The 22,596-nt window shown below is 39.9% G+C and overlaps 1 protein-coding gene across 1 annotated transcript in view; it reads left to right on the top strand.

The window, feature by feature from the left end:
* The window catches only part of LOC135698569 (uncharacterized), a 65,641-nt gene extending 43,267 nt beyond the window's left edge, over positions 1–22,374 (top strand). The window contains exons 6-7 of the mRNA XM_065218614.1: positions 16,848–17,040; positions 21,960–22,374. Of these exons, the coding sequence (XP_065074686.1) occupies positions 16,848–17,040; positions 21,960–22,374 (608 nt within the window). The remainder of the gene's footprint in view (positions 1–16,847; positions 17,041–21,959) is intronic.
* The last annotated feature ends 222 nt before the right edge of the window (positions 22,375–22,596 follow it).

Below are 22,596 nucleotides of genomic sequence, written 5' to 3'. Positions count from 1 at the left end.
TTACCATTAGCAGTTCCTCAATTGAATATGATCTGTCCATGAAACAAGTGATTCATGGGATTCCAGATCAACTTCGAACTAATATTATCCCACGTATTTTTACTGAAACGTACCAACACGTCAATTGCGTGATAAGATATTTTGCAGACGGGTTACGTCTCAATGGATCCACTGGCTTCGTGTCTTCAATGAAAACTCTAGCGCCATCCGCAAACTTCAGGAACCTTGTTCCGTTTATGTTGCTGAGCTGGCAGCAATCAACTTTGCATTGGGGATGATTTCCAACATGCTCACAGACCATTACTTCATCATCTCGGATAGTCTCAGTTCGATTGAGGCTATTCGGTCGATGAAACCAGGTAGGCACTCATCTTATTTCCTTTCAAAGGTAAGGGAGCAGATGAGTGTGCTGGTCGAAAGATCATATATGATTACCTTTGTATGGGTCCCCTAACATTGCTCAATCCCAGGCAATGAGAAGGCGGACTCTCTCGCAAAGGTGGGCGCGCAGGAAGGCGAATTTTATGACAGGAAAATTTCACACGATGAATTTTACCATTTAGTGCGTCAGAGTACCCTTTCGAGTTGGCAAACCGATTGGGATACTGGAAATCTTGGACGGTGGTTACATTCAATTATTCCTATTGTTTCTTCAAGAGCGTGGCTTAAAGGCTTGGGCTTAAGTCGTGACTTCATTCGCGTGATGAGTAGACTTATGTCCAACCACTACTCGCTAGATGCTCATCTCAATAGAATAAACCTCGTGGACAGCAACATCTGTCGGTGTGGAAACGATTATGCAGTTTGGCAATGTACGGATAATGACGCCGCCAGAGAGCGACTTTTGAATACCCTCGAGGTCCAAGGAAAACAACCCTATATCCCTATCAGAGACGTGTTGGGTACCCGCGATCTCTGCTATATGCTGTCGATTTATGTGTTTCTGCAAATGTCTAGTATAAGAACTTAATTCGTTTGTCTTTTGTAACTCTTTATTAGTTTTTGTTTGTCTTGTCCCCCGTCTCGATGAGTCTCATCGTCGCCCACTGGTCACCATAGCCGGTCGAACTCCAGACGAATCTAGAACCACACTACCGTTCATACTGGCGACATCGCTCTGACGAGACAACGAAACCCTACCCCCAAAGCTCCTCCCCTTTTCCTATCCTTCGACAATGTACCCCTCTAACCTCGGGTAAGCCGCCCAACTCCTACTAGACATAGAATTAAGTGAATTTTGCTACAAACAAAGAACAATGAATTATCGGTACCGTAAAGCTAACGCGATTGAGCCATACAAATAAACGAACTAGATAAAAAAGTAAGTTCGGAACATTGAGCAAATCAGACGGTACCTTTATTGATAGATTCAAATTGATGATTCAAATCTTTAGCACCTCCTTTTTTTGAGAATCATACGTTAAAGCTCGATTCAAAGTAAATCTGGACGCACAGTTTAATACACCACCACGCCCCTGGTGGTTGGAACAGGCATTTGTGTTACATTGACAAAGAAATTGGTGAAAAGTTTTTCTCGATTGAACGACGCATATCATGGAACTTGAGAAAAGAAAATGAATTGTGCACAAACATCTAGAGAACCCTTCGTGGTCTGCCTCAAAAATAGCAAAAGTGTTAAAATTCCCAAGTCAACGGTGCGTCATGTAATCAAACGTTACAAGAATACTCTGAGTGTGGATAGAGCACAGCGCATCTATCATAAAAGCGGCACTAGGCACAAAGAGCTGAGGAAAAAGGTGTTGATGTACGTGAAAAGCAACCCAGGTGTCTCCATTTGTGATTTGGCAAAGAAATACGATTCCAACTTTTCCACCGTGCGTAATATCCTTTCAAGAGAAGGATATAAGTCTTCTTGTGCCAGTAAACAACCGAATCGTTCCCTGAAAACCGAATCGTTCCCTGAAACAAAACTTAGTGGCCAAAAAGCGAGCACGATTACTATACGAACGAGTTTTGACGAAATTTGATAGCTCTATTTTAATGGATGACGAAACATATGTCAAAATGGATTATAAACAAATCCCCGAACGAAAATTTTACCTGGCAACTGGTCGTGGGGATGTCCCTTCCAGGTATAAATTTGTTTTTACTGATAAGTTTTCTCGGAAACTAATGATTTGGCAAGGAATCTCTAGTTGTGGCCTCAAAACCAAGGTTTTCATCACATTTCACACAATCACGTCGAAGGTTTACATTAAAGAGTGTCTGAAAATGCGGATTTTACTCTTCATTTGGCAACACAAGACCAACGTTATGTTTTGGCCGGATCTAGCCAGCTGCCACTACGCTAAGAAGGTACTAGAATGGTATGCTGCAAACAATGTTAATTTCGTCGCCAAAGAGATTAATCCTCCGAATTGCCTGAGTTCAGACCGATCAAAAAATATTGGGCGATATCAAGCGAAAACTTCGAGGATGCGGTAAAGAAGTGACAAATGCGTTTAAAGAGGAATAAGTTCGCCGACAGTACGTTCGAAACCGTGAAATGTAATAACTTGTTATACATCGTTTGAAAGCTGAATAAATACCCTTTTGTTTGACGTTTTGATCAACCGTGTCTGTTGTTTATTTCTTGAGTTATGATCACTTGAATGCGTCCAAATTTATTTTGAATCGGGCTTTAGAACTATAAACATAATTGTAAAAAAGGAGGTGCTTAAAATTTGCATCTTAAAGTATAAATAGAGGTTCTGTTCGATTTGCTCAGTGCTAGGTACATAAATTTGTTTTACCTTAAAAGGAAATGATTTTATGACGCAAACAGCATGACGTAAGCAATATGAAAGCTCATAGTTTGGCGAATGTCGTATGACGAATGTAACACATCAGTGTTGATTCCAGATAAAGTAAGTTATGATCACACCTAATGTTATTTATTATCGAAGCGGCACAAAAACTTAGTTCAAAATGTCGCTTAGATCTATTCACTTAAACTAAAAGTGTTTCGTTTGAAAATATAAATAAAAGCAAGCTCAAAAATTATGCAACGGATTTTCTCAGCTGAGACCAAATGTTCTATACGACCTATTGTTAAATCACTCACGAATTCATGAGGTTTTCAATTTTTTTTTAAAGATAATAAAGAATAGAAGAAATAATCCATAATTTGTCAAACATTTGTTAGGTTAGGTCTTTAATACAAATTATATTCCAAACTGAGGTATCCGCAGCTTGTTTTCGATTTTGTGGTTTCAGTTTTCTGTTTACTTTGAAGTAAATAATTAAGAAAATTTGTGCAAGCCTTTTTTGAAGTTTTATTATTTAAACCTAAAGTCTTTTTAATATTATTAATAAATAAAGCATTTAAATAAAAACATACGCAGTGTATTAAATGGTATAATTTCTAGGAAGCATCATCCTGCACAGTTACAGCTTCAACTAAAGGGTAGAACAATCACTCAAAGTATATCTTTCAAGTATTTAGGTATCTGGTTCGATTCCAAAAGCACGTGGGGAAAACAAATTGCGTATGTGAAACAAAAATGCCAACAAATAATAAATTTTTTTCGTACAATTACTGGAACTTGGTGGGGAGCACACCCGGAAGATCTGATCAGGTTGTATCGAACAACCATCTTGTCGGTTCTAGAGTACGGTAGCTTCTGCTTTCAATCCGCGGCAAAAACACACACCCTGAAGCTGCAACGGATTCAATACCGTTGCCTCCGAATCGCACTTGGCTGTATGCACTCGACGCATACGATGAGCCTCGAAGTACTCGCGGGTGTTCTCTCACTGACAGATCGTTTCGCGGAACTGTCCTGCCGGGTTTCTTATCCGTTGTGAATTAATGAACCCATTGGTAATAGAAAACTTTGAGAAGCTGCTTGCCAGAAATCCTCAAATAAGATTCATGAGTCTCTATTACGAGTACATGACGCTGGAGATTGGCCCTTCTTCGTACAATTCGAATCGTGTTTGCCTCCAAGACTTTTATAGTTCCTCTGTAAATTTTGATCTGACCATGTTGCAAGAAATCTGTGGAATACCAGATCACCGTCGGTCGATGGTTGTTCCCTTAATTTTTGCAAACAAGTACCACCATGTTAGTAACAATAAGAGTTTTATTTACATAGATGGGACAACTATAAACGCTTCCACTGGATTTGGAGTATTCAACAAATTTCATAGCGCCTAATATCAACTCCTAAAACCATTGGGTAAAAATCAACCAAATTTTGCACACTTTCTCATTGATGTGTATTGTGTACATGCTGTCAAACTCGAAGTCGTGTTTTTCGATTCAACGAAAATGGAGGTGAACCAACGCGAGTTAAGAGAACAAATTCTTTCCAAACACCTGGAATTTCCTGACCTGTCGCACCGGCAGTTGGGAAAAATGTTGAACATTCACCATTCAACCGTCTCCAGAGTGTTGAAGCGGTTCCAGGAGCGGTTGACGTTGGATCACGGCAAAGGAGCTGGAAGAAAACTGGGACCGGAGAACAAAAAGACGGAGGGAAAGGTGAAGCGGATGATTAAAGCAAATCCCAACGTCTCAAGCCGTGATTTGGCTAAAAAGATCGGCATGTCGCAGAGCTACGTCCAGAATGCAAAGAAGAGAGCTGGACTACATACATACAAGGTACAGAACTTCCCAAACCGCGATGAGCGGCAACAATCGACGGCTAAACCTCGGGCACGGAAGCTCTACGAGAAGATGCTGACAAAATATGGCTGCTGTGTGATGGACGACGAAACGTATATAAAAGCCGATTTTAAGCAAATTCCGGGGTTGGAGTTTTTCACCGGCAAGAGCAAGTTCGATGTGGACGACAAATTTAAGAAGAAGAAAATGTCGAAGTTCGCCTCCAAATATCTCATTTGGCAGGCCATCTGCTCTTGCGGACTGAGGAGTGAGTCTTTCGTGACAAAGGGCACAGTAAATGGCGAGATCTACAAATCTGAGTGCCTCGAGAAGCGCCTTTTGCCGTTCTTGCAGCAGCACGACGAAGCTCCGCTATTTTGGCCAGATTTGGCATCATGCCACTATTCTAAAAGTGTCCTGGAGTGGTATGAGGCCAATTCTGTCCATTTTGTTCCAAAGGACATGAATCCGCCAAACTGTCCGGAGCTGCACCCGGTGGAGCAGTACTGGGCAATAATGAAGCGAGAACTTCGGAAGAGCAAGAAGACAGTCAAAGACGAGAAGGACATGTTAAGAAAATGGAAAAAAAACTGAGAAACTGGTACCGGATGACACTGTAAAGACTTTGATGGAGGGCATCAAGCGAAAATGCGTTCAATTTTACACTCAAGGCTCCATCGATTAACTTTTCTTTTGATTTTTGAAGTAAATATATGTATAAAACTGCCCTAAAATTTTGGTTTGATTCTAAACATTATAAGAAAATTGGCATGACATTTTCGGTGTCGCAATAATTTCGTGTTCGCCCTTTAGAAGCCATATTCTACGCAGTAGAGCAAATTGCCTCACTACCAGCTGATCACTATTTTATTTTTACAGATAGCCTTAGTTCGTTGGAGGCTATTCTGATCAATGATGCCGATGAAGCACTCCTCGTATTTCCTGACCGAAATCCGAACTAAATTGAGTAGTTTATCAAACTGCTCCTAGCTTCTTCTTCTTATTCGCATTTCAAGCTTATTGCATATTAGCTTATTGCGTGCTCTCAACTTAGTGTTCTATCTAAATGCACTTCCACAGTTATTAATTCAGAGCTTTCGATGCCAATACCAATGCATGAATTTGTATATTGTGTGGCAAGCGCAATGATACTCTATCGCCCAGGGAACTCGAGAAAATTTTCAACCCGAAAAGATTCCCTCGACCGGACCGGGAATCGAACCCGCCGCCTCCGGTTTGGTAATACCGTGCCTTTACTGACTAGGCTATGAGACCCCTATACCATCACTTTAGTCTGGGTTCCCTCTCATTGCTCTATTCCGGGTAACGAGAAAGCGGACTCGTTGGTTAAAGTGGGCGCTATGGAAGGCGATATTTTTGATCGACAAATCGCCTTTGCGGAATTTTTCTCAATTACCCGTCAGCAAGTCCTCACCAACTGGCAACAAAAATGGAATGAGAGCGATCTGGGAAGATGGTTACATACTATTCTCTCACAGGTGTCGAACAAGCCGTGGTTCAAAGGATTGGACATAAGCCGTGACTTTATACGTGTCATGTCGAGGCTCATGCCCAATCACTGCTCGTTAGATTCGCAATTCTTTCGAATCGGGCTCTGAGGCAGCAATTTGTGCGCTTGTGGTTGGTTATCACGAGATCGACCACGTGCTTTGGTCATGCATCCTCCATTGTGTTACTAGATCCGAGTTATCCGCATCCCTCAAGGCCCGAGGAAAACAACCTATGCGGCCCGTTAGATACATCTTGGCGAGCCGAGATCTCGCCTATTGCAATTTAATTTATGTGTTTTTAAAACGGATAGATCTGAGGATTTAATAGTTAGTGCCATCTTATGTTCCCCCAAGTTGTTAGTTGCCCATCGGTGTACCCCCCCCCCCCCACCGCGTTTGTCTGTTTCATCAGTTTATCGGTTAGTTCGAGATCAAGAGCACATTGCTCTCCAAACCTTGGGTTCTCAAACCCTACCCTGCCATCCATTTGTTACAATTTGTTACCCCTAACCTCGAGATAGCCGCGAGTAATCGCCCCCCGCTTTACTAACGTTAGTTTTAAGTAATTTTGTAATCCAAACAATGAATATTGGCTCCGCAAAGCTACGGCAAATGAACCTGAAAAAATAAGCGCATTATATATTTAAAAAATATAAATGGTAAAAGTTCCAAATATCTTTCAAAGATTTGATAACCCATATACAAGCTGTTTGAGAACAATTATTTAAAAAATAACGGGCACATTAAAACGTCACGCTGATCCACGCCGCCACACTGCCGTCACACTGCCGCTGCAGAGCAAAGTTACTTCACATGCCGTGGCTGACCATTGTTAAATCGGGGCACATCTCTAAACATGTTGATTTTTTTTTATCATCCAAGAAAAACTGTCAATTTTGAAATTAAGTCGTCTTGCGGCCAAGTGTCACGTCATCCACTTTGAAAAATGTTCAGATTGTAGTGAACATGTGAAGCCAGTACTGCAAAGTAACAACTCTTTGAACTTTTATTGCAAGTCATTTACGGTGAATTATTTTTAAAGACCAGTACTGAATATCTTCGATAAAATCAAGGTCACTGATTTTTTTTCTAAGTTTGAAGAAAAGCCACCTAAAACCGTACACTGGTTGCCAGATGGAATATTATACTGAATATATTGACCTTTTTTTATCCGATGTTCCCTGTGTTATAAAGAAATGAAAGATATTTAGCCTTAATTGGTGCTCGAATTTCTGCATAAAATTGGTCGAAATTTTTGTTTTTATTCACAGTGTGTCGGATCTTTCATGCAGTTGATGTATTTGCAGTGTATGTCAATCAGAACATTTCAGATTTACATCAAATTTAAAAAAGTGGCAACTTCTGTGGCTAAAGATCTTGAATGTTGGGACTTCAATACATCTAAAAAAAGAGTATGTTTTTAATTAGGAAGCACAACAAAGCAAATGAGGCATTCCACGAAGGTTCGCAAATCGATCCTGACCGATCATTTCCAATTACGCTGAATCTTTGCACAGTTGTTCCTTTTTAGCTGAGTGATGCGGAGAAACATGAAATGGTTGTCAAAAAGAATCCAACTGGTGCTGTCAAAAAGAATCCAACGATCGAGAGCTGCTAAAAGTGTTACTGTTCTTAAACAATCTCCGTCGGCAGAGGAAGTATTGTGGTCAATGTTAAAAATGTTGTCATTTAATTCAACAAAAAAAGTCTTTATTTTTAATGTTCTTTGTTCAATAATTTTTTTTTAAACACGTTTGTATTAACAGTACATAATATTTATTGATCACATTCAAATAAACATGCTTCGACTATCGTATTTAGTTTTTCGCATTTTCCATACTTTTTCCGCGTTTAATCTATGTCGTATCAACGATTTTATAAGACAGCTCTTCAATTCGTGGCAGTTTGGTAACATTACTGGGAAAGGAACAGAATGTAGGTATGTTTAAAACTCTTTCCCTGAATTTTCAATACCATCCTCTCTCAGCTGTGTATAACAGTAGTCCAACGTCGCATAGTTATAGAAGATTTGTTCTGAAGGATAATCACGTAGACTGTCTGTTGATTTTTGTAGCAAAATAGTATGGCGGCCAATTTCCAAATCAAAAGGAACTCGGGTTGTGCACATTGAAAGACATTCATTACACGCTTTATTAGTAATTAATGAATTTAGTAGTATATTTCTACAATTGTGAAACAGGGCACGATCTTGCGATGCAATAATAACATTTCCATAAGTAATAGAATCGCCTGCAGAGAAACCCTAATAAACAAATACCATAAACGAACAATAACCCGAATAGTCGAACTTTTCCACAAATGGTTTGGATGATACCCCAAACACGTCGTTAAGCAAAATAACCGTAACAAATTTATTAGGGAATCATAGCACTCGAAAGTAAACAATACAACGAACAAACGAACTTGAACGAACTGCTGAAGGGAGAATGTAAACAAGCTTTGTAAGAGTCATGTGGGTAGGTGCACTCCCAACACCATGTACACGTTATTTATGGAGCAAAGGATGAACTTTTGACAGCATGTATATGCAATTTGAGAGCAGTGAATTAGCAAAACAATATGTTTCATCGGAAAATTTTCAAGTTGTTTCCTGCTGATTTGCAAAATAAAATCGACTGTGTTCGCAATACCCAGCTTTTTAGTAAAGGTGCCATTTTGTGCTCTCAGTTTTTCATATTGAATCACGACTACTTTTTGAAAAGGTCCTGTGTAAAAATAGTACTAACGAGTTTAAAAATATATATTGCCGAAACGCTTTGTTCGATTGATTTGGTGTCTTTAGCAAAGTTGTAGATATTATTTTGGCAGTTGTGTAAAAAATATACACTGTAAAATAATTCATTTGTATCAATGAAAAAAATTATATTTATTATTAAAAAAGATAATTTCTCAAAAAGTGCATTTTTGAATTTTCGTTTTAAGCCTCATTGAAGCTCATAATGTTTGCTACTAACTGGCAAAGTTTGGTGATGGTTAACTCAAAAACAAAAAAAATGTTATGGTGTTTTGAATATTTCACGATTTTTACATTTTCATTAAAACACATTTTTTTTAACCGTGTATATTTTTTCAAGAATTGCATTTTAATTTTGCACAACTTTTCCGAAGACACCATAGCAATCAAGCAAACCGTTTTTGCAATGTATTAAAATGTTTATTTTATAACATGTCACTGAGTCATGCCTTAACTCTTCAGAAATTATAATAAAACTTAAATGTTTAACTTGCATATTTTCTCTAAAATATATAACAAATGGATGAATGGTAGCTTGTTGGACATTCCAGTGATGAGACTGAACTTCATCCTGTAACACAAAGCTGTAGTTTTCGGAAAAATCGCAAGTAACTAACAATTCACCTTCTTGCAAATTATTTCGTGTAGTTTTCAAAAAATTAGATTGCTGTGTTTTTAAGAAATCATGTGGTATCAAACTTGTCAATTTCAAGCAGAAAAATGAAACAAACTCGTCTGCAGGCTTTATAATAGTTTTTAAATCACATCTATCCGTGGTAACCCACTGTTCAAATGAAAGCTGATCAATGCATTTTTCCTCTAATTGTTTTAATAAAATGTTTTCTAATACGGAAGAGTCTGGACAATCTTCACAACACCGTAGATAGCAATATGTTGTCTTGTTTTCACAAAGTAGGCTGTCAGTGAACGTTTTTACATCATTTAAATGGTTAAGTTTTTTCAAACTGTGTAAAATTAGATTGATGTTTTCATGCGTTGTGCACACGCAAACATTGTGGGTTCCAGAGCTGGTTAAAAGTTTACATTGCTTAGGGTGGAGTTTTGCAAATGAAGAGAATCACATTTTTACATTGCAGTGAATTTCATTAAATCGTTTATAAGCTTCTCTCAAAGTCATCATTAGTAGTCTTTTTTGAATGGCTTGTCGTTTTCCTTCTTTCTGCACAGACACATAATCTTTTTGACCAGGCATTGCCCGGCTTATATCATCATCTTCAAAAAAATTTATGGCTGCCAATTTTGTTTCATCACTTAAGGCTGTGCCATATTTTTCGGTTTTTGACTAATGACCTTCCTTAATCAACTTAGCCTCTGTTGCAATATATCTACTAGCATTAAATTGATCCATAACTTTTTGTGTTGACCATGAATAAGGCAATAACGATAAAATTAATAATTTTCCACTTCTTGCAGTGGATGCATTGGAAAACTTTTCCTTCATGTTTTCTAAAACTTCTTTGAGTTCATTCACTTCGTCAGCTTCAGGCTCGAAGTTTTTTTTTTTTTTTTTCCTTTGGTTTGTTTTTTCCGTCGATCTTGTTTTCCGTGCTGAGCACCAATGCTACCGACGTGCCAGGAAGGCAGCTCTCACACCTGGACCCTACCTATCGACCCATCAACTCATGAACCGGGGACCAACGGCTTTACTTCCCATCCGAAGGAAGGCGTGATCAGAGATGTTATGCCTCAGAACATCCCGGCGGCACCGACTGGGATTGAACCCAGGCCTGCTGGGGTGAGAGGTAATAACGCTTACCACTACACCACCGGCGCCTTTAGGCTCGAAGTTGAAAAGATTCTTTCTAATACCTTCGTTGATTTCACGGTGCTTCTTTTCGGGGTAGTGGATGTAGTTGAGTTTTCCCACGTCTATCGGTGATACCTGGATTCCTGCAATGCCTCGGTTGAATATCTCGATGTTGACTGGTTGAGTGAATTCTTGGTACGATTGAACTGAAGTAACAGATGTCATTTGTGGTACAGTTGTAAGGCTTTCATAGCTCTGTACGGCAGGTACTATCACTGTAGTTGGCATCTTTGAGCTTCCGGCAACATGCTGTTCCTTGTTTGAGATGAAAATAGCTTGTTTATCAACAAGAAGATGGCAGGACGTGCAAATGCGAAAACCAGTATTCAATCCTGATATCCAATCGACTTTAATTTCTGGATGGTAATATTCGAAATATTCCTCAGCTCTTTCGAGCACTTGACTTCCTCGAACGGCCGAATGCACCTGATAAAACATGTTCGTTCACTCATGTTGCTTCCTGTATTAAAAGAAATAAAAATAATAATCTTTTAAAAATGATTTCATTGAAATACAATTAAAGGTTATGCTTACCTTTTAACCAAATGGTGTTACACTTATTTCCTATGATAACTTTAAAAAGCAATATCTTTGTGATCAACTGCTTGTTTTCACCATTCAAACTCATTTAAGTATCAGATCGATAGGTACAATTTCTACATTAGGTACAGACAGATGTTTTTGGTGTTCACTACTACAGTGTTGAGTATTTGACTTATTACCGTTAAGATCTATGCAAAATTGAAGACAATGAATAAAAAAGAAAATTAAAAAATCGTCAATTTGAATGGAATTGCTCCTTCAGTGAGGGTCGCTAGTTTGAACATCATATCACTTTTATTTAGTTCTAGCTCAATATTCATCAAATGAATTTTTTAGTTTTGTTAGTAACGATACCTTTTCATGGTATCGGATGTAATGAATCCTAACTTTTCAATAGGGCCTGTATAGAAAAACACTTATAAAATAAACATACCTATATTGCAAAAACGACTTGCTTGATTGCTATGGTGTCTTCGGGAAAGTTGTGCAAAATTTAAATGCGATTCTTGAAAAAAATATACACGGTTGAAAAACACGTGTTTTTAATAAAAATGTAAAAATCGTGAAATTTTCAAAAATCATGATTTTTTTGTTTTTGAGTTAACCATCACCAAACTATGCCAGTTTGTAGCAAACATTATGAGCTTCAATTAAGCTTAAAACGAAAAAAAATGCACTTTTTAAAAAAAATTACTTTTTTAATAACAATTATATATTTTTTCATTGAAACAAACGAATTTTTTTTACAGTGTATAGGTTTAACATTATTGCCAAAATAATATGTACAACTTTGCTGAAGACACCAAATCAATCCAACAAACCGTTTAAGCAATATATATTTTTTAACTCATTAGTACTATTTTCACACAGGCCCTGTTAGAAAAGTAGTCGTGATTCAATTTGAACTGATAACACAAATTGGCATCTTTACTAAAAAAGAACAACTGCGCAAATTTTCATCAAAATCTGAGACGACAAATTAAAAAAATAAATTAAAAAATTCGTCAATCTATAGAGAATTTCTCAAATAGAATTCAAATACCGAACGTAAATTCAATGGTCCTTTCCAATTTTGAATGATCCGCTAATGAAAACTGAATACCATTTTTTTATTGATTGACATATGGTAGTTCAGAAGTGAGACCTGAAAACCTTCCCACTAGGAAAAATGTTACATACGTACGGTTCCCCCAAATTGCAATATCCACACAAACCCATTGCAGCGAGTAGATTTCTGATTTGCATTGGAATGCAGCGCTAAATTGCATTTTTGTTCCCGTTCATAAAAGGTTAGACGACGAACGCAGCCACCGACGACAACCGGCTTCATGGTGGGTGAGGGAAGCAAGTGTTGCGCATTTTTAAAAACAGTACATCACTTCCAGCATCTGGAACCAGGGGGAAACTTTCCCAGTCGATTGCACTCATTTCGCGCATTTCCTGTGTAGTAGGGAGACACAGGAGCAGAATTTACGATTATTGAGGGAGATGCTGGTTGCAATCTCCCATCCGGTCTGTTCTCGTGGAGGGAGTGAAAAGCAGTGCACCCAATCTCGACAGCCACCCCCTCCCTCCTTATAGGAGAGGGAAAGGGTGCTATCCTGTTCTGGGGAGATGACGATGGCAAATGCACCCCAGAATGCAATGCAACTGCTGGAATGGGTTTAACATAAAATTTCATTTACCACACGTTTTGTTTATAGTGCCTACAGTGCAGTGCTACCGCACGCAGAAGGGTTGAGATTTAGTGAGTGTGTAGGAGCCAAGACTCTGGTCTGGTGTTTTGTGGGTGGGTGGGGAATGGCTTGCCGGGGGTGGGCACATTGATGCTGAGGGTGGCAATGTTCCTCTCGGGTGGCATGTGAGATGCTTCATAGGCAGTAGACTGAGATATAAAGTCTTATTAAACAACTTCCCCCTCAAGAAATATGTACCTATGTAGGCACATAATTGAGAGAAATTGTGAGAGCCAAGGCGCCGGAGATTGGTTTTCTTGAAGAACATTTTCTTAATAATAAATCATAGGCACATAAGGTTGTTAAACAATCTTCGAGAAGTTATGTTTGAATTTTGTCTTACCGTCCAAGAAGGAGAGCTCCCTGGTGAGTCTGGGATGTGAGCTCTGCTGTTAGACATTTTAGCAAACGTTCCAATCTTTTTACGAGATGCTCCTGGATTGCATGATTTCAATTAAAAATTATGGCCCCATCCATTCGCATACTCCAACGACCCACCTTTTCCTCTTCCTGCTTGTTCTTCTTCAAAACCAAGCTTCTTTTATTCCGTTAAAAGGAATAGACCGTGAAATATAAAGGTAGAACCCGTAGGAGAACCCTTTTAGACAATTATTTAAATTAAAATAAAAGGATGCACGGGATCGTTCCATCGCATCCCCGGGAAGAAACCTCAGTGTGCTACAAAAAAGCGAAATTCTAGCAAAACTTTTTCACGCCCACCACCCCTTCGCGTAGGTACAGCTCATCACTGCAGTGCCGTAGGAAGGGATGGGTTGTTTTTAATAGTGTATTTGAACATGCTTGTAGTCAGTTTAAGTAGTTGTATGTTCTGGTGTAATAAAACATATGTTGGGTAAAACATATGCCTGTATTTTATTCTAAAATATTAATTTCTCAAAAGCGAAAATTACTAATCATGGAAATTATCACTCGTGCAAGCATCACAGAAACATACCAAAGTAGCACACATCCGTCACAGAAGATTGCAGTAACTTGATTGTGAACGAAATAAGTCACATAGAGGTAACCTCAACCGGTTTGTGGCCAGTGTGCTACTAGGGTAAGAGCCTTTCTTGGTTACTAAACATTGCTGAACGACTGTAAATTGACAACAACAGCAGAACGAAGCAAGCGGGGAACTGAACATTTCCTGCATAGTACAAACGCGATTGACTGCGTAAAACTGAACTTTCTCGTTTATCTGCTTAAAATGATACTTGTTCGCCATATCAATATCAATCTCACACTTAAACCTTTGTTGAAAGTAAATGATTGATGCCTTGTATTAAACGCTCACTCGTACGAATGCAGTCGAAACGGATAAGGATAGAAAGAAAAATCACAGTCGAAAGTGAAAACGAATAATGGTGGGGCATCTCGCTCAAGTCATTGTTCGTTACTCAAACGATTTATTCTCATTTAGAGGCTCCAATAAGAAAATCAAAATCTACGTTTACATCCAATTTAATTTCTAATTAAATCGAATCCATATTCTCCAGCTCTTTGAACTCCTTACTACGACGACGTTTCACAGTGACCACCCACGGTGCCCAATTCATTCTCTGATTTCCGGACCCCTACCTGCTGCTTCAAACAACCATGTAGCTACACGGTTTAATTCATATTTTATTATACACAGCCATATTTCTACATTTTTAAGAGACAACAGCGTTTAAACCGCATCGTTGCATTAGACGAACCCGTGATCCTTTTTCTGTGCCATGCCATCCCGTTTGCCACCCATCTGCTCCAGTCGGGGTTTCCAGCATTCATTTTTTTTTTGCTTACCCCAGCCGAGGAAATCCAAACATACTTTACCCGTATACATTCTATTTGAAGGGCAGCAAACCAAAAAAGCACCTCCGAGCCGTATATATTTTCGCTAAATTATATTATTAATAATTATATCTACAAACAGCGCCACACCAACGACGACGACGACGATCTGCGTTGGAAAATTTGGGACGTAAAAGCGAGTGAGTAGTCTGTTTTTCCGTTGCCCATCCTAGCCAGTTGGAAGCTGCTTGGATGGGTGGGAAGAAGGACGTTGTCGTTGGTTCACTTGGATAGCAAGCAACAGAAGAAAAAAAAAATCACTTGCAACATAGTGCTGCTGCAGCTGATTTTGGTACGCGGTGTAGTAGCAGAGTTCTTCTTTGCTGTCCAGCGAACTAAAGCAACGAATGGTGAACGAAGGTTCAACCGCACCACCCTCGCCATGCCACACGAAGTAGCCGTGTGATGGAGAAACAATTCCCAAAAAATTACGACGAATAAAAAACACTATTCCCTTTTAGCTAACCTTCCTACCAGCGAATTGGGTCGTGCCGAGTTGACGTGGCAACGGGTTCCGAAATATTCGTGCTAGCAGGAATAGGTAGTGCTACGTTCTGACGAGGCTTCTACTTTGGGTGAGGGGGAATAAGCGCCTTTTTTGGGGACCATGTCCATAGTGGGTTTGTAGCGAGAAAATGGTAATTTAAGAGGATGCTCAATGCGATTCGTAAGCAAAACAGCTTTTCAGTGGTTATGATGATAACCCATCTTTGTAAATTAGGTAGATCATCCATCAAATCTGGGAAACTGTACACAATTATTCATAAGCTTCTAAAATCAGGAACAAGCATCACTGGCTCCAGAAAATTAAATTCCTTGAGGATTAAAAGTAAAAATTATGTGCAACAGCTGTTTTATGGCTACAGGTCTATGATCATCTTCTTTTACTAATGCATGGATTATGCAATACATTTGCTCTGATACTAAATGAAAAGATTCTCTTGAATTCCGGAAGAAGATAGTTGATGTCTTCCTGGAAATAAAAAGGGAAGTGTCTGATGAATTTGCTTGGAAATGATAGGAATATGAATAGAGTATGTAGCTATTGCGATTATGCATGACTATCGATTTCTGGATAAACTGACGCAATTAGTAAAAGCGACGATGGATCGAATGATGTGTGTTGTTCGAGTATCGGAGACACTCTCGAATTCTTTTGAATCTCGAATGGGGTTACGGCAAGGTCTGGAATTTCGTGTCAGCTATTTAATGGAAGGTGTGATAAGAAGAGCGGGGATATACACGAGTGGTACGATCATCATCTTGGCTTTGCCGAGGACATCGACATCATGACACGAAACTTTGAGGCGAATGCGGAAACGTACATCCGGCTGAAGGCTGAAGTCAGGCGGATTGGACTTGCCATCTACGCATCGAAGACGAAATACATGATAGGATGAGGTTCTAGAGAAGAGAATGTTAGCATCGCACCCTGAGTTTAGATTAACGGTAACGGAATCGAGGAGGTCGACGAACTCGTGTATTTGGGCTCACTGGTGACCGCCGATAATGATACTAGCAGAGACATACAAAGACGCGTTTGAGATATGTTTATTAGATTACTCCATTGATAATGCTATAAATATAGCAGAGATATTAGAGGATCGCAGCAGGCCGCGCTTGAAAGCTGACGTGTTTTTCTTTTGCTACGTATTTTTCGTCAGCGAATTAAACATTTTTTGCATTACATTTGTTAATTTGTGTGCTGAAATTTCGTTATAAGTGTCCATAAAATTATCATTTAGTAATAATAATATATCGTATTTTGCCTGTTTTTGCCTTGAGCGACTCGGTTTTATTGTTCGATGTCGGTTTTCATTGTCTCCCAGGAGCCCGGTTCTCCGAGTTTGGATGCCACACTTTGGGCGTGAAGTTCTATTGAGAGATTCGTCACCGTGGGTGAGTTTGAACCCGTTCCGGTTGATGAATTAGCCCGGGAACGTGCTAATAATGTGTCTGTCGCGAGTTTTGGTGCTGATGAGGTGGCCGACGTTGCCGTGAATCAGCAAGTTTTCCGCTTGCAAAATAGCTCGACTACTGGTCTCTCGCCGGCCGGTGTCCGAGGTTGCGAGCAATCTGAATGATGCCTCGTTGGATACGCACAAGACTGGACGCGTGGTAGTTGGTGGCCGCGAACAGTTCCTGGGGAAAGCTCCAGACGCCCAGATGACCATGGAAATGCATGAAAATTTGTGTTCTTTGAAGGAAGTATTACGACAAAGGTGCATCACGAAATGAGATGCAAAGCGTAGAGAAAAACAAATCTACGGAACCCATGGATTGGAGGATCAAATTAACTGGTCTCACCATAGTCCAAATACTTTTTAAATTAAAAAAAATAAACAAACTAAATACGTGCCAGGATTCAAAAGAACATTTTTAAACTGGAAGTGTGTGTGTAATACTAATATCCAATTGATAGAGGTAATACATACATGCGGGGCTTATTGTAAGTGAAAGTAGCCTCGGAATGGGCGTGACTCTCCAGACATTCTGAAATGGGTTGCTGGATCTGAAATAGAGCTATCACTTTCTAACTCCCTAACTAACTAACAATGACCATAAATGTGACATTGTAGAGAGAGTTCTTCCATAATAACAAGGCCGGCCAGTGGGGGTTAGAGGGACTACACACACAAATATAGCAGAGATATTAACAATAGTTGTCAGGTCAGCCCTCTATTTCTTGATTGTATATATTTTCTTGATGATTGTAATAGTGACTTTACTTTTGGTACAGCACCGATAAGGCCGGTACTTGCATAGTAGTCTCAATTGAAAAAACGTCATGTTTATAAAATGACGACTAAAGGTATTTGTATAATTTGCTGTTTTTTAGCCACATCTAGCCCTAATATCCAGTATTTATGGTCAAAATAGTTTCATTGCAACATCAGTTTATCATTGGTAACTTGAACACATTCATAGCTGTGGTCTTTTGTTAGGATATGTGGAACGCTGCCGCATGCCAGTCCCATTACTCAATATCGCTTGATTTGTTTTTTGAGCGTAATACCATAGAGGTAACTCTAAGACTAGAAGGTCCCGAAGAAACGTGCTCAACTTTTTGGCTCTGCTCTGGTACTCTCTTCGGTCCCAAGCTAATCGATTCACCCCTTGAAACATAGGAAAATCCACTAACCCCTCATTTCATCTGTCAAACTTTTATAGCGAATCAAAACAAACATTGTGTAGTACTAGAATTTCGACTAGAATGGGGTACGTTAATCGTTTGCTTGGGACCAATAGGCTAGTCAAGTAGTGAGCCAATTTAAAATCGTTAGTTTCGTATTGATTGTTGGTAATACCATCGTCTGTCATGATTGACATTTGTACTACTGAGACCTATTACACCGATTGGGATTCTTTTTGAATCTAGTTTCTTAATTGAGGTTTACTAGATTAAAGGAATACAACGACAATATAATCATAGTGGTAACTCTAAGACCAGAAGGTCCCGAAGAAACGTGATCAATTTGCTGGCTCAGCTCTGGTACTATCCTCGGTGCCAAGCTAATTAATGCACCCCGCGAAACGTAGGAAAATCCACGAACCCCTCATAGCGAATCAAAACAAACATAGTGTAGTACTAAAATTTCGACTTCAATGGGGTACGCTTATAGATGTACTTGGGACCAATAGGCTAGTCAAGTAGTTTCCACCGGTTGGTATCATCATCACACAGCGCTATACATGTTGTGATTGTGAATATGTCTGCCTTTCGATTTGGTAGTAGTATTAGTACTACGGTATACAGATAGTAATTTCTATAGTTAGTCTCTAGCAATTGAACCATTTTAGGAGACCCTTAGCATGACCGATGGTTAAATTTTGATCTCGATGTTGCTAGGTACATACGAATTACAAAAAAAAAAATAGCTCGCATGGATCGGATGCATCTGTCAATTTTAATGCAGCAATAAGTATCCATGGGTGGCGCTAGTGCGCAAGCCATTTCTAACGTATTACCTTTATTACTACCGTAACATAGGTATTAAAATCGGATATCACACGTCTTGCCGTCTGTGACCGATTGTGGCAGTTGCCATGTATTATAAAAAATTAATAAAATATAAAAAAGTTGTACATGAATTGAAATGTTTCAAACCCCATCGAATTACCCCTTGTTTAGATTTTACGCATGAAACGTTCTCAAACAGTTCACTCACCGAAATGTTCATTAGGTGGTAAATGAGTTCTCTGTATCATTTCGGGCGCCAAAGCGTAATTCGATAGCCATACGAAGAGTCTAGGCAAACCACGCGTAAATGCACGGACATCGACATTTACAATTCTGCTTTCAGGATTTGTTGACCCGTCCCATCCTTTAATGCACTTCGGGTGGGATACTAATTGGTATATGCGTTAACTTGAGAGAAAGGGAATACTTTCCTTCGTATTTAGAAAAAAAAAACTAGTAGGGTTAACTACCCCATTTCCGTCCTATTAAGCACAACCCGCACTTAGTCTTTCTTAATCTAGCGCAGTTTAGCACCAAACGGAATGTTATTATTACTGATGGCTAAGATTTGATAAAGAGAAACCAATCGTTCAGATATTGTCAAAAGTATAACACTGCTTCTTGACGCCAAACTCGGCCTACGGATTCTAAACTCGGCCTAACGCATTGAAACGCCATTGAAACGCCAATGAATTCAATTCGGCCTATCGGATGAATTTAAAAATTGATTCGATCAGATCGCTTCTTTTGTTTTTGGGAATAATAGGTGGAAACCTTCATACCACGCGTTCTCATTGACTTCGTTCGGAAGCTTATTAACTAAAGTATCGTACCAAACGCATAATTGACTTGTTAACTCTGAAATCATGGATTTATTTGTAGTTTTCTGCTCGATAGGCCCAAAATAGGCGATTAGGCCGAAGTAGTTCCCTACCCTATGCGTGAAGGCGATTTTTTAAACTTCGTGAAAATCAACTTCGTTGATTTCACGTAATTTCCGGCGACGAAGATTACAATTCTTGCGCCTAATTGTTCAATCCTTCTGCTTGGGGCAGGAATTCATCCGATGCCCCTCCGTCATGCAAGAGAAATACACATTTTTGGTCCCTTGATAGAATATGTTCCCCTTTCGATTGAGGAAATGCAGCGAGTTAGGAATCTCCTTTTTTATATCCATATATAGACCCCGCACACCTGTAAGCATATCGAAGCCCAATGTGGCTGGAAATTTCTCCCGTACTACATGCTTTACATCACCGTATTTCCCTAGTACTAATGCTAGATCCCTATCTGGGACTTTTGGTGGTAGGTCGTAAACTCTCGACAGATTTTCCCTCGGCATATTGGAAAATTAATTGTCCACGGTTGAGTAGCAAGCAATAAAGCATCGAAACCTCTTGAATTTGATGAGCATAGATTTTTCCTCCGCTATACGGTATATAGCGATCATCTGAGTGGGATCCGCGTAACAAAATTTGCAATTTCTTCCATTGATGGTTTCGCCAAGCCATGTGGGAAGCTGAATCTTATCGTCAGTTTTATTTCTACCGACATCTCCACTAGTTCAGATCCAATTGTTTGCTTTCAACGATGTAACAGCAGAAGTGAACGAACTTCAAACAATGACTCGCACCGAAACAAATACAGAGCTGCTTATGTCGACAGTTGAGCGAACTGATCAGAATTTGTTTTTCGTACTGAGTACCAATGCTACCGACGCCAAGGAGGCAGAGCTCACACACCTGGACCCTACCTATCGACCCATTAACTCATAAACCGGGGACCAACGGCTTTACTTGCCTTCCAAAGGAAGGCGTGATCAGAGATTTTATGCCCCAGAAAATCCCGGCGTTGCCAACTAAGATTGAAGTCAGGCCTTTTGGGGTGAGAGGCAATCATGCTTACCACTACATCACCGGCGCCGCTATCAGGATTTGGTTGTTTAATTTTGAAAAAAAAAACACATCGGTGTTGTACATAATCTAAAAGGGCTTCTTTTTCCAAGAACAACGATATTTGTATCAATCCCATAGACATGCAAAGTCAAGTCCATAGCGAGAGCGTAATTTTGACTTCTTCAGGCGCTAAGGCCAAAGGATTTATCTGATTGTGTAGTCACAAGGAGCACAATTCAAAGGCGAATCTAAATCTACTAAATAAAGGAAATCAATCAATCAATCAATCAATCAATCAATCAATCAATCATAAGACGAATTTGATGGTAGAACAAGACTGATTTATAGATCCAACAAATATGACTTAAATACTAGCTTTTTCGTCGCATTCTTAATGCAACAATGCAAATATGTCGTGCAACTTTCCGTTAATTAGTATAACCTAAAATTATATCGGTGATTCGCCTGGGGCATTTCTAAGAATCTGCAGAACGACAGGGAAGAACGCGTTGAACCCATAGTAATAATTCTATCGCGGCTACCACTCTGAAGGCCCACGCACATTAGATCCGGATCGGACGCGTTGTGGCAAAGTGACAGATAAATCTATTGTCTAACTTGTAGCCAGCCCGGGCGATCCCTCTCTAAAAACGTGTGGCTTAAGCGCCACTCCACAAGGGAGACCACACGCCCAATGTAAATTTGCCCGGTTGAGACTCTCCTAAGGGCGAGTCCATTAAATTTCCTAGAAAGGATTTACGGATCAGGCAAGCCGGCTTTCAACTAAACGTCCAAAACGGGAAAACCCTATTATCTCCATGAAACCGCAAACACGATAGTCACTCAGAGAGTCGGTGAGAGTTCACCCATACCTAAAAACCTCTACAAAAGAGAATTTATCATCATCGGCAGTCTCGTCACTTGCCACTAGACGTCACCCCGATCTGAAAGTGGACTACTCTCCCCAACATTCAAACTCTCAACATGAGGACGGGACACGAAAACTACAACGGAGAACGCGAAGTGATGTCGAATACATTCAATCAATTAAATCTAGGGAGATGATCATTTTACGAAAACATTTATTATTACGGAACTATTCAGGCGGTATATTTAGTGCATAACATTATCCTACGTATATTTATTTACATGTTCCAATTCATTTCGGTTTACTTGTGTGTGTTCGCTCCTATCTCCTATGTGTGTGCGATTTCTCCCTCCCTAACTAACGTGCTCATGTGCTCTACTTAATCATGTGTGTGACGTCACTTTATCGGCAACTCAGCTCCAAACGAGTCTGCGCTCCTGGTGACAACGACGTTGGCGTTGAAAAACGTTACTTTTCAAAGGCGGGAATGCCACATCACGAGTTCCGGAAAAGTGTGTCACGGAAACTCGGCGCTACTCGCTCATCAGTCTTAGACTGGCAAAAAATCACTCCGTGGCGCCCTCGCCGGACGCCACACTCCAAAAATAGAAAAGGCTTGACTCACCAGATGATGTTGGTTTACGTGATGGTCACAGTCGATGACCTATCGACGGGTTCGACGCACTCTTTAGGGATCGTCGATGGTGATCCGATGAATGGAGGTGCTTCGCTGACAATGGCATTTCACACGCCGATGCGATGGCGGTTACTCTGCCGTGCCGGTAGGTTGACGAACCGGCGGGTGGACCGTGTCCACGTGGAGATCCCCTGAGTCTCCTCGGACCGATTACGTGACGGATCCGTCCGCTTCCGGCCGGTTGGCGATTGCCGGGAAATTCCGTCCGTTGGGGAGAAGTTGCTGCGTTTGGGCACGGTGAATTGCTGCGAACGATTTAACACGACTACACCAGAACAGTGAGCACAAGCACGAGCACGGACATGGACAGCACATATTGAGCACATCAAAAATTACATGTAGATGTATCTAGCCTTT

The sequence above is a fragment of the Ochlerotatus camptorhynchus genome, unplaced genomic scaffold, assembly GCF_037179485.1.
Source record: "Ochlerotatus camptorhynchus isolate MF236.1 unplaced genomic scaffold, CSIRO-AGI_Acam_v1.1 ptg000090l, whole genome shotgun sequence".
Lineage (NCBI taxonomy): Eukaryota > Metazoa > Arthropoda > Insecta > Diptera > Culicidae > Ochlerotatus > Ochlerotatus camptorhynchus.
This window is presented reverse-complemented; position numbering and strand designations above follow the sequence as displayed.